Consider the following 12,706-nt stretch of genomic DNA (forward strand, 5'->3'; position numbering starts at 1 on the left):
CTTGAAAGCCCACTGGGCATCGACATTGGTCAACAAATCAAATCCCTGTTACGATACTCTCCAAGAGAAAGATCCAGCTCCCTCTGATGAACTGCTATCTAAGCAATGCCACGGAGACCAAGTCAAACAGGCCAGCGACGGTGAGTGAGAGCCGAGTCGACACACGGAAACAGCTGGATGTGAGCCCTTGTGATCACACGAGGTGAGCAGCATGTGCACCGGGGATTGAACTTTGATCGCGACAGGATTAAGCTTGGAAATGAAATGTGTTACCCGCGCGCGCACACGCACACACACACACCTACTCACACACAGGTTTAAAGAGGCTGTGCATTAATGAGTCAGTCACTGGTAGATGTGGCCAAACTGCATAATGAGAAATAATAAAGATATCAAGGAAGGAAAAGACATGCCGGACAAAAAAATCAAAACATCCGTATTTTGTAGGTTCAGTCAAAGAGAATGTTCTGATGTAAAAGGTGAGTGAAAAATGTTTTCCGGTGTATTTGACATATCATCTTTGAAGCTGGGCTGATACTTCCTCTTCTACATTGTGTTGAATACCTGGCTGCTCACACTGAATTACAGAATGGAGCCCGATTTGGTCCGGCGACAATTCCAATAAAGTTCATTCAAACATGACGTCGGCGTCTTCAAAAGGAGAGAAAGCCAGTGTTTGTGCAATTATACTATGAATGGAAAGGAAAAGAAAGGTATGGAGTCACAGATGGCTGGAAGAAGCAGACAATACGATCCGTGTGTTCTGCAGCAAAGTCAAGACTACAGGTTTGGCCACAACGTGTAACTTCTCTAAAAACGTTCAAACAAGCACAGTGCAACAGAGCAGTTTATAACAGATATTCTGACAGCAGCCATGTGGGAGAAGGGATGGCTCAAGCTGAAAGACAGCCAAACAAAATTTTTCTGACATGCCAGAAATCCAACCAATCGCCAATCTTACAGGCAATTAATCTGGCTTCAACGACCCCCTCGAACTGCACGTCACATGACAGCCGATCCGGCAGGAATTCAGTCTTCTATAATGAGCTGAGGGCCATCGGCCCCGCACAGTGTCTGCCCAGCTGGAGGCACAGGTGGAAGAGCGAACATTAAAAACATGTCCAGTTTTGTTTCATTCAAACCGTGAATTGTAAAACAATACTGTTTAATCATCAACAATGGCAACAATAGTCTTTCACTTTCTAGTTGGTTGATCCTCTTCACTTCCTTCACGGCAGAAGACCAATTCTTTACTGACTCGCAGATTATGGGTATAGCTTGCCAATATCGTGGACAAAGGATTTATAGAATACGCCAGGATTTGAGTTTACAATCCAAACATATCCGGGTTTAGATCCTGAGGAATTCACCTCATCCCCACCTACAGTGACGTGTAGTACCTCCTCTGTGGCCTGTCGTTCTTTGGTCCAGCTGAGCAGCTCCTCCCATACTTATCTAGCCACGTCCTGGGTGTCTCTGGGTGCTGTCAGAGAGAGAGAGAGAGAGCGGGGCTGGGAGGAAGGAGCAATGAAGACGCAGCAGGGTTCGGACAGGAAGAGCCTCTCCGACCACACGGACTGTTTGAGACGTTTTTTGGGGGGGGGGCGCCGAGGAAGGGGCACCGAGCCGAGGCCAGGGAGCGATAGGCCTCTGCAACCAGGTGTGGATGTGAGGTCACCATGGACTTCCAGCTCGGTGTCTCCATCACATCCGCTGCGCGACTGAGAGAAAGAGGGCAAAGAGAGGAGATACAAAGGAGAGGAAAGTCCAGAAAATGTTTAAGGAAAGAAACTCAACGGACAAGTGCACAAATAAACAAGTTTCTCGAAGCGCTCGGGATTGTGTGAGTCCATCTGTGTGGAGTGCAACTCCGAGACATTTAGGATTTGTCATACCAGCTGGCAGGGCTGTTATTTACTTTGTATTTTTAAATATTTAACCCCGAAGGTTATTTTCAGAGAAATAACATCACACAAATAAAAGGCAACGGTCATAAACATGCAGAAAGTCTGTTGAGTCGTATCACATCACGTTCTTCACAGCACTGGTTGTAAACCTGTTTTGCGGCCCTTTCTAACCAATGCAACCCCTCTTCACACATTACACACCAAAGAAATGATGATCCCTTCACACACTGCTTTTTAGAGGCTACAGGAGTTAAAGCTCTTCAGGATTTCACACCATTTAAAAAAGAGAAATGGGTGAGAAAAAAAGATATATTCTGTGACCGTTGTGTACCGTGCTTTAGAGTAACAGCAACATATATATATTTTGTTTTATTGTAATAGTTTGTTCTATTTCAGTAGGTGTACCTACATAAACTGTGGTATTTCCGTTTATTAGATGTTGACTAGAGTGGCCAGATTGGGGGTACTTGCACTTTATTGTTTCCATTTGAATCTAATTGATATTACTTCTCCATTTCATCTTTTAGAGGGATTCTTTTTAACTGCTTATACATTTTCGCTTAAAAAAAAAACAAGAATCAAAATATAACTCGATAATACTTTCGTTCTCTTGGTTAAGTTGACGTCAGACTGGGTCGGGACATCTGCAGTACACCTTTGAGCCACACGAGGGAGCCTGAATGTTCGTATGTTCTGATAATTGTTGCCTACTTTTTACACTGAATCTAACATGAAAGGCGAACACACATCCTGTTTGTTTTACTGTTGAGAAGACACAAGAATGAGATAGCCTGCCAACTCTGCCTGAATGCATTCATCAATAACACATTAAACTACGTTGTGAAATGTCAAACGGATATCTCCTGGAAAAGGCTGGTTAACCTCTTCAAGGTAATATAAGGTGATGCAGTAATGGCAGTAAAAATGGTCAGGAAAGTCATTTATGCACAAATCTGTTCTTCTACATGATTTATAGATAATGCCGATATTGGGTCGCGATGGTTTGTCATTTTTTAAAAAGTCGGTCCTCAGAAAAAAAGTTTGTGAAACACTGATATGTCGTAAATGAGGTGGAGGAGGAACAGAAAGCACAGGGCTGAGTATCAAGACAGAACTACACACGATTAACTAATTCCTCATTTTTCTTTTTGGTTGCCAATTAAAAAGATGACTGGCCCTTTTCAAGACATTTTGAACTCTCCCTGTGGTTTTGTTCAAAGTTCAAAGTTCAAAGTTCACTTTATTGTCAAAGTTTCCACATGTGTTATGCATACAGAAAATTCGAAATGCCGTTTCTCGCAGTCCCACAGTGTAATATAGACATGAACATATAACATATAATAGAAAAAAATAGAATAAAGTTAAGAACATAAGGGCCTAGATAAAGGATTAACAAGTAGCAGCAGAGAATAAAAAGTGACTGGTGCTGGATGAGGGAAGGGTGTGTGAGGGGGGTATTTGTTCGTAGCAGCAGAGAATAAAAAATTAAAATAAATAAATAGAAAAAGTGACTGGTGCTGGATGAGGGAAAGGGTGTGAGGGGGAGTAGATGTCCTGGTATGTTCCATTTGAGGCAGTGGGGAAAGGTGGGTGAGGGGGAGGGTAGAGAGGTCAGGGGAGAGATGGCAGGGGGGGAGAGAGGGGGAGCGAGAGGAGAGAGGGAGGGAGAGAGTTCAGCATCCTGACCGCCTGGTGGAAGAAGCTGTTCCTCAGCCGGGTAGAGCTCGAACGGAGACTGCGGAACCTTCTCCCTGAAGGCAGGAGGCTGAAGAGGCTGTTGGAGGGGTGGGTGGGGTCACCCGCAATGCCGAGTGCTTTGCGGGTGAGGCGGGTGTTGTAAATGTCCTGTAGTGTAGGGAGTGAGACTCCGATGATCCTCTGGGCAGAGTTCACAATGCGCTGCAGGCTCTTGCGGTTGGAGGCGGTGCAGCTTCCGAACCACAGCGTGATGCAGCTGCTGAGGATGCTCTCAGTGGCGCCTCGGTAGAATGAGAGCATGATGGGGGGGGGGGCTCCTGCTCGCTTGAGCTTCCTGATGAAGTACAGGCGTTGCTGGGCCTTCTTTGCCAGTGCAGTGGTGTTGCTGTTCCAGGTGAGGTCATCTGTGAGGAGTTTTGGAACTCTAAAGCTACAGAGATAATTAACAAATGGAAGCCAGAAAGCCAAAACAACTTCACGTCATTAACTGCCGCTGAGTTTTACTGGTGGTCATCGTCACCCACAGATGTGTTTCCACCAGCGGACCCTGTGGCGGTCTTCCACCTCCTGACACCCGCTGCACTATCACGCACACCGCTGTGTGGCCTTTAATGACATTTTTCTGGATTTGTTGCGTGTCTATAAACAACAGCATGTGTGAGTGTTCACATGCGTGTGTGTCTCGGCATGGCTACTCTTGGCATTTCGGCGTGTGTGTGGGGTCATATGCTCTCCACGCAGCAGCTCCAGACCTCCAGCCAACCTCTGACCCAAGCCTCGATGGAGGAGGTGAACCCCTGCTTACAGTAATGGCCAGTGAGCTGAGGCAACAGCCCAGCGAAGGGCACGAAGAGAGCAGTCGCAGGAGGAGAGGAAGCAGGAGGGATGCACCGAGAGGGGAGAGAGTAAAGACAGCAAAATAAATAAATTAAAAACAGGGAGGTGAGCGATAGTAATGAAAGTCTGCAGAGAGGGGCAGGAGGAGACAGCGGGATGGAGAGGAGCAGTGATGTGAAGGTAAATTCAAAAGAGGCCAAACTATGACCTCCAGACAGCGGTAATCACACTGGATCGCTATTATCAACAAAAAATACTTTCAGGAAATTAAAAAAAATAGTTTATATGAATGTACTCTGAGCTTAAGATTCATGTTGGGCTGAAAGAAAAAAAAAAAAAAAGTGTGTAAATTCTTATCTCTGAACAAAGTGGATGAAGAGTGTCTGGGAGGCTTTACTCTCTGCCACCTCCCAGAGGAGGGTAAATAAATGAGACAGAGGCAGGATACAGACAACTCCTATTGTCTGGACGAAATGACTGTAAGCTGCTTGTGAACACTGGTCTGGAAAGAGGTTGAGGTGCTGCTCGGGGGAGGATTATTGTTGTTTTCGTGTCGTCGGTTTTCTACATTCGTCCTCTAAATTGATTTTTGTTTCGTTGCTGTCCATTGTGTCCGCAGGAGGAGGGTTGATATCGCTTTGCTGGCCAAGAGTCCCCCGTGGCCAATTTTCCCACCACCACAGCAACACTGGGGCAAATTAAACTGTCATAACGCCCATAACCACAATTAATGACTGGGATTAGGGGGCAGAGATCTGCATTACTGACCACCTTTAGGCATACATGAGCTCTTAAGCACAGAACAAGAGGGGAGAGAGGAGAGGGAAAGGGAAGGAAGATGGGAGTGAATGGAGGAGGAGCCCATGCAGGAACAAGGAGATGGAGTAAAGCTGTAAATAGAGGACAGAGGGATGAACAAAGGGATAGAAAACGTGTCTGGCTCAGAGATAGAGAACTCTGAGAAACAGAGGGACGGTGATGAGTGTTTGTGGTGACTGAGAGAATGCTTTTTGTTCCAACTGGCAATTCAAACACAGGGTCAATCACCTCTCCGTTGACATCAATCGCAGTCATTGACGCTAATAGGCCCCATCTTACCTAAACAGGCTGCCTGCAACACGATTAACATCAGCAGCTGAGCTTTATTGCTAAATGGCTCAATATGATACGGAAGCAGAATGGTCCGATCTGGGGATTAAATTAAGTTTCTCCGGGAGAAAAAAAAATTGCTCCCACGGAAAATGAATGACTTCCTTTGAGGAAAAGCTAAGTGTATAAGTGTGTGTGTGTGAACCAGAAAAAAAAAATCGTGAGTGTGGAAGTAGTTGTGGAGATCAATGCTCTCAGCGGAGGTGTGTAACTCACTAGTTGATGAAGTCCACGGCCTGCGTCCTGGGCTGGTCGGCGAGGATGAGGATCTCTGCGGCGTTCTCCTCACTCAGACTCGTGCACTAGAGCGTCCTCGCACATCACCTTCAGCCTCTCCAGAGCATACTGCCGGTGACAGGGAGCGCGAGGAGAAACAGCAGGTAAACTAAATTACTTAAACAGCGCTGCCACAAACAACTGTTGTGGCACTGTGTAATGATACGGAAGTACGGAATTACTCCGCCGCGACGCCAACGAGACCGAGATCCAATCAGAGAAGAATACGGCCGAGAGAAGGAAAAGTGACAGCTCCGGAGACGGAGGGGGAGTGGCGGTAGGAAAGGAGATCACTTGAGAGGTACAAAAAAAATAAATGATTTCCACTGATTATAAAATTGCTGGGAACAATAATCTTCTCTCATATTCATTCACACTTCAGAATGAGTCATGCTGGTTCAGCAGCGACTACGGGGGGATTTCATATTGAGCGTGGTTTTTATTAACACTAATGATGCAAAGGAGTTCATTGAAATGAACTTCCACTAAACTTATGCGAGGGATGTTTAAGACTCGTCTCACAACAAAGGCTTCTCTGCCACCAAACTGGAAGTGGTGAAAGAGAATACGGTAATTAGGAACTGCGATGTTGCTCTCAAGCGTGACGGCTGGAAGTGAGGTGAAGAAACATCGATATCTCTCTGCTAAATAAGCTGAAAACATTCAAATCAGTGGCTGGGTTTAAAAAAAAAAAAAAAAGGACCTCTGAACATCATTTGACAGATTTTTCCAAGTTCATTGTTTTTCGTTGAAAAGGTGGCATACATACCACGAGCCATGCACGGGTGTAACAGTTGACTTCATAGCGTCTAATTGGATGCTTTAGACAGAACACATTGGAACAGTTGTGAGCCGATAAAAGGGGGGACAAATATAAATCATGCTTCACAATGTGCAGCTTGATACTATTAATAAAGCAAATGCAATAAGCTCTTCAAAAAAACAACAGCAAGAGCAGAACTGGAAGACATAAGTGGCTTCGGATGAACAGAGAGGAAGCCTCGGGTCTACAGGGTCAGAACAGGAACAAACAAGCAGGAATAGGATTCATTATGAGTGTGTGCATATGTACATCTCCCACATGTTTAGATTTTACGACGACAGAGTGTTTGAATGTTTGTGTGTGTGTGTTCAGGGCTTGAGGAGCACTTGGTTGTTATTTTAGGGGACATTATTATTTATGCTGGCTTGTGTATAAGTGTACACACACACACACACACACACACACACACACACACACACACACACACACACACACACACACACACACACACACACACACACACACACACACACACACACACACACACACACACACACACACACACTCTGTACCTTGTCAGCTGCAGCCAGCAGGTCATCAGCCATCTTGTCCAGGTTGGGGGCCTTGCCTGTGTAGATGAAGCACATCATCTCTTTGAAGACATCTGGCTCCACGCCATTTATCTCCACACGGTTCTGAACGAGAGGCGAGGACGGGAGAGGAGAATACACACAGGGTTTAGCGGAATAAAAGGCAAGAGAAGAGAAAGACAGATGCTTTGACAATCCTTCAAAACCACGAGCAGCAGCAGGGAGGTTTTTTTTTTATTATCATTTCATGTGAATATCCCAAAAGGTACCTGAATTAAACTCACTCAGCTTGTTTAGCACACACACACAGGGACAGGCAGTCATGCAGTCATGCAAAACAAGTTCCAAGTGCCAAATCAGAAGAAGAATTTATTTCATTCTTTTCAGCCGGTTCCTAAAAACGTACCCTGAACATTCACTCCTCGACTGTGCCTGCAGCCAACAGAGTAGGGCTTTATCGCCGGCTGGCCCAGTGACGGTCACACTCTCTCTCCTCGCCGAGAGGCAGAACAAAGCAGCAAACCAATTATAACGGCGCTTTATCGTCACCACAGTGACCGGCGGCGTGTTTTAGCAGGGTCAGGCCGAGTGTACCGGCAACTTAGCGTGTTTGTGTCAACTCCGACCCCTCAACAGCAACACGAACACACTGACAAATAACGCTGGGAGAGTCGGAAAGCAGCCGGGTTGAGCTACAGTGCCCTTTTACAGATAGCACACATGTAAAAGGCATGTGAGCACACGCAGCAAAAAAACAAATAATCCTCTGCTCGCTGACATAATGCATATCCAATCTGCATGTACATATTGTTTCTCAGACTCAATCAGGCGATTAGCGAGGAGGTTTGACGTACAGAAGATGAAATCTTCGACGAATTTCATTCTGCAGATTTTTTGACAGCGAAGCGTGTTGGAGTGTTGATGAAATATAGAAGGCAAAGCAGCACCACATTGGAAGTCACATGAGGAAAACCCAGCAGGGGCTTCCTTCAGTATGTCGGAGGCGAGCTTTCAACAGCCGCTCATAAACAGACGACGCTCCTGTAGTTACAGTGTCTGAAGCGCCCCTCTATGCACAGAGCAGTCCTCTGTTAGAGTGTTTCTTTATGAGCTCATTTGTCTCTCCTATACAGAGTGCTGCAGAGGAGTGTTAACCCATCTATCTGTTTTCTCTGAATTGTATGGGGACGCGGCCCACCATCTCTCCCTCTTTCTGATGAAGACGCCCACTTAAACAGCAATTAAGATGCATTTCCTGGCTCGAAGCTTTATAATTTCCCCATTCGAGCCGCACAGGCATCAATATTCCGCTGACATGACGGCTAAATCACCAAGGTTCAATCTCACCACCTCCGACCAGATGAACACAGCCGACTGTAGCACGCGCACACACACAGACAGATGCACAAATACAAACGCAAAAAGGAAAAAAAAAAAAAATGCAAAGATATATATACACAGTATACAGTGCAGGTTTAAGAAAGCTTCATGAGTTAAGAAGAAAACATCTTAACGCTGCAGCACTTGACATTAAGGTGACGATATTCAACAACTTGAAATCAGCATATTTATAAAAGGCGTTTGTCTCACGTTGAACATAGAAATAACGATTACCGCAATTGTGTTAAGCAAAGCACACACATTGGATGAAATGTGTTGCATGTTGTTCTCTATGAATACATGAAGTGAAAATCAACCACCGCATGGAGACAAAATACCTCGTGGTTGCTTTTACTGAAATTGAAGTTTGTAGATTTATATCGTGAAGTGTTTAGCTATAAAATAAATGCTAATATTGTACAATATATTGGTCGATTTTTTAACTCTTGAATGTTGATATCGGTATCAGCCTCAGATATCCAGGAGCAGCTAAAGTGTTGAATCTGAAAATGTTCGACATGAGCCCCAAACGATACACCACGACAGACCACCAATATCCTCCCACAACTCCACACTGGAGATCCTCGAGATGATGAAAGCAGCACAGACTGCCCGTCAGAATCAATTCAAAGGCGCTACAATTCCATACAAACACAACACAACAGATAATAGAGATGCAGTCAACAAGACATGAAGGAACACGTGCAGACACACTGAGATGTTTTGAGAAGTGAACACTTCCTGATGTAACACAGCGAGAGAGAGAGAGAGAGAGAGAGAGAAGGAGGGAGGTTTGTTATTGTGTGTAATGTTGATGCATGGTGAGGTCTCTGATATGCGTTAACAGCCTGCCACAGGGCCAGAGGAGAGCGGGGGGGATGATTGACAGCAGTGACAGCATGATGTGGGAAAAGTCGACTGCAGCTCCGCCCTGCTGACAGACTCATGACGAGCTCAGAGTTGTGTTTAGCCACTTTAATGCTGATAGGCTGACTTGACTGGAGCTTGTTTGATGCATTATGGTTTAATTAAGTTCTGGCTTCCTGTTTTGATAACATGCTGCCACTCAACATAGACTACTTTATGGTAGCATAGAGGACTGCTGAGGCTTATTTTGCTGGGAAAGAAAATTAGGAGTAGATGTGTTTCAGTTGATTTTCACCCAGCTTTTGTATCCCTGCAAATCCAAAATGTGTTCCGTCTCTTGTTGTAAGAGGCCAATGTTCACCACAGTCTACAAATCCTCTTGAGGCAAGGACAGTTCAGACTTTGCCTCCATTTACAGAAAATGAAGAGAGTAAAGTGGAGACAAAATGCAAAAGCGCTGCTGCCAAAGAAAAAGAAAACCTTTATACAAAGTGTTTGCAATGAAAATAGTATTTTTAGAATCCAGATTTCATTCAAAAAATAATATTTAATCACATTTCGCCGCACTTAACAAAAATAAATGAACAGTTTAAATACCTAAACCTAGTGACCCACAATGCTTGACCTACTGATTTAAAAAAAGACACGTTTGTGGGGTTTGTTTTATCACTAAACAGGTGACCAATAACTTGCAGCACAGTGTCTTTTCTCTCTTCATACTCCAGACACGACCGCAGCAGGAGGAGGAGTATGTTTAATCCTCCGGCCAATGCTAACTGTCCGATTTAACCACAGCACTACGAATTACGTAAATCAGTCCCACTTCTGTCACATCAAAATCACTGCGGTATGATAATTTTGCATGCTTACAATAATCACCACATCTTGTCTCTGTAGTTCTGCTTCAGGCTCAGTGTATTCTCTCTCTTATCATGGCGGCAGTGACAGCGGTTAGTTGCGGCTGAGGCTGAGGATCAACCTCTCCGATGCAGTCTGTGGCTGGACTTTAATTACCTTTTGGTTGTTTAACAGCGGAGAGAAAGTGTCACCTTTAACCGTGAAGCCTTTTACTAAAAATCACTGATCAATCAGTCAACTTAATAACGATGTGCTCATTGGGTAACACTTTACTGTTCACTAATGAAATGACTGCTTAATCAGCTGGTGATTAAAATTTAACGAATGTTTCAACACATTATTAAGCGTGTGTCGAAGTCAGTGATATGCTAATTCATTCTGGTCCTTAATAACGAGTTGTAAACCTCAGCGCTTGCTGCCCATCGAATTAAAAAACGGGAGTTCATCCATCAACGGGCCACAAAAAGGTAGAATGCGAATAATATCAGTGAAACGTGGGCCAATGAGTGAACGAATACGTCAACAACGGGACAGAGCGGCTATGAGGTCAACACCTGCCGCTTCGGTGGCAACACTTAATTCATCATCTAAATAAAAAACAGTAACTAACATCAGGTCCCACAGCATTCAGCGTTCACAAGTGACTTTCAGATATGCTGTGGCTCACGGTCAAAATAACGTCTAAGGTCAGGCCACGAACAAAGCCCCTGGGAATCCCCTTGAACAGTGTTAACGTTTCATGAATGTTTTCAGGGAAAGTGAATTGAGTTGTCAGGATATTTTTAGGGGAGATGGGTCCTTATTCCTTCTATGGTATGATCGGATTATAGATGTGTCAGAGGAAGCAGGCTGCAGTAATGGTTTACCACACAGCAGTGGGAAGATCACAGGTGTAGACACTCAACAGGTTAACTATCTATTCAACTATCAGGGTTGTTAAAGGGAATCAGTGAATATACTTCTCTGACGCTTTCTCGGGCGATGTGATTTGCTTTGTTTAACCGGAAGGCGAGGGAAGCTGGTCGGACAATTTCAGGTGTTTTGGACGGTTGATTTGAAAAAACAACAACAACAACTTCACCAATGACGAGGACTTTGGCATCAGAAAGTGTGTATCTCCGTAACGGTTCACAAAAAAGGGAGTTTGTCAGACACATGATATCTGTGACATGACTGTTGCTGCCAATCCTTTTGTCACCAACTGGCAAAAATCCTGAAAAAAAAGTGGAGTCATGAATTAACGTCTGTATCCTGGAGCACTGAAACTAAACTTCGCAGGTAGGACTATGGGGACACACCTACAGTACGTCTGTGTGGTGCAGCTCAATGCTGGTGAGCTCATACTGCAGCAACAAAGGGAAGGGGCGGGCAAGAAAGAGAGAGAGAGAGAGAGTGAGAGAGTGAGAGAGTGAGAGTCATAGAAAGTGAACGGAGGGAAAAAGTCAGAGGACGAGAACAGTAGACAGGAATGGGGAAGGAAGAGAACTGAGCAAGGTTTGAGAGGAGAGAGATCAATACTGAAAGAAAGGAAGACACATAAAGGGATGTGAACACAGAAAAGAAAGACAGAGTGAGGCAGGAGAGAGGAACGATGAGAGGAGGAGGAAAAATGGAGACAGGAGGAGACAAGAGAGAGAGAATGAAAAAAAGGAGACATGAAAGTGAAAGAAGGATGCAGGAAAGAAAAGAAAGAGACAGTAAGAGACATAGAGGGAGAACCAGAATGGCATAAAGATCACATGGCCAATATGGTGCCAATTTGAGTTGCTCTCCCTCCTTCGTTTGATCCTTCTCTGTCCGTCTCCACGGCGATTAACGGCCGGGAGAGTTGTCACGGGAACGGCCGAGAGGGCGAATAACGAGGAGGAGGGACGTCATCTGGACCAAGTGGAGCGAAGAAAGAGGAAGCGAGAGCGGAGGACCCCAAACCACAGCAGCACATAATTAAAATGGCTCCTCACACACACATTTCAACAAATCCAATAATGAGCCGCCTCTCCTTCCCTCCACAGAGACACACAGTTCACCAGTCTCCTCGAACCATTCGCTGTCTGACGCCGTCTGTCATCAAAGTGCCAATAAAGTTGTTCGCGTGAGTGCCACCATGACAGGGTGCGGCCGCTACGAAGGCCAACACAGACTAAGTGCTACAGGTGCAAACAGCTGATGCTTTTGACTGGAAAAAAAATCACCGTATTCAAACGTAACCAACCTTGTGGCAAACACAAATGATTGATTAAAATTTTGAATGTGATATTTCCCAAGGGAATTTAATTCTAGTCAGAGTGGGAAAGCATCTGAAGCAGCATTTAAATCAAATCTAAAACTCAGGTATTTATTTGTTTGTTTGTTTAGTTTGACAGACTCCAATTTTGTTAACC

At 44.8% G+C, this 12,706-nt stretch overlaps 1 protein-coding gene across 1 annotated transcript in view; it reads right to left on the reverse strand.

Moving 5' to 3' along the window:
- spop (speckle type BTB/POZ protein) overlaps positions 1-12,706 on the reverse strand; it is a gene marked incomplete at both ends in the record, with an annotated part of 133,286 nt that overhangs the window by 27,012 nt on the left and 93,568 nt on the right. The window contains 4 exon segments of the mRNA XM_079282512.1: positions 1,589-1,721; positions 5,808-5,893; positions 5,895-5,936; positions 7,203-7,417. Coding sequence (XP_079138638.1) covers positions 1,589-1,721; positions 5,808-5,893; positions 5,895-5,936; positions 7,203-7,417 — 476 coding nt within the window.

Source organism: Melanostigma gelatinosum (assembly GCF_949748355.1).
Source record: "Melanostigma gelatinosum genome assembly, chromosome: 13".
NCBI classification, from domain to species: Eukaryota; Metazoa; Chordata; class Actinopteri; order Perciformes; family Zoarcidae; genus Melanostigma; species Melanostigma gelatinosum.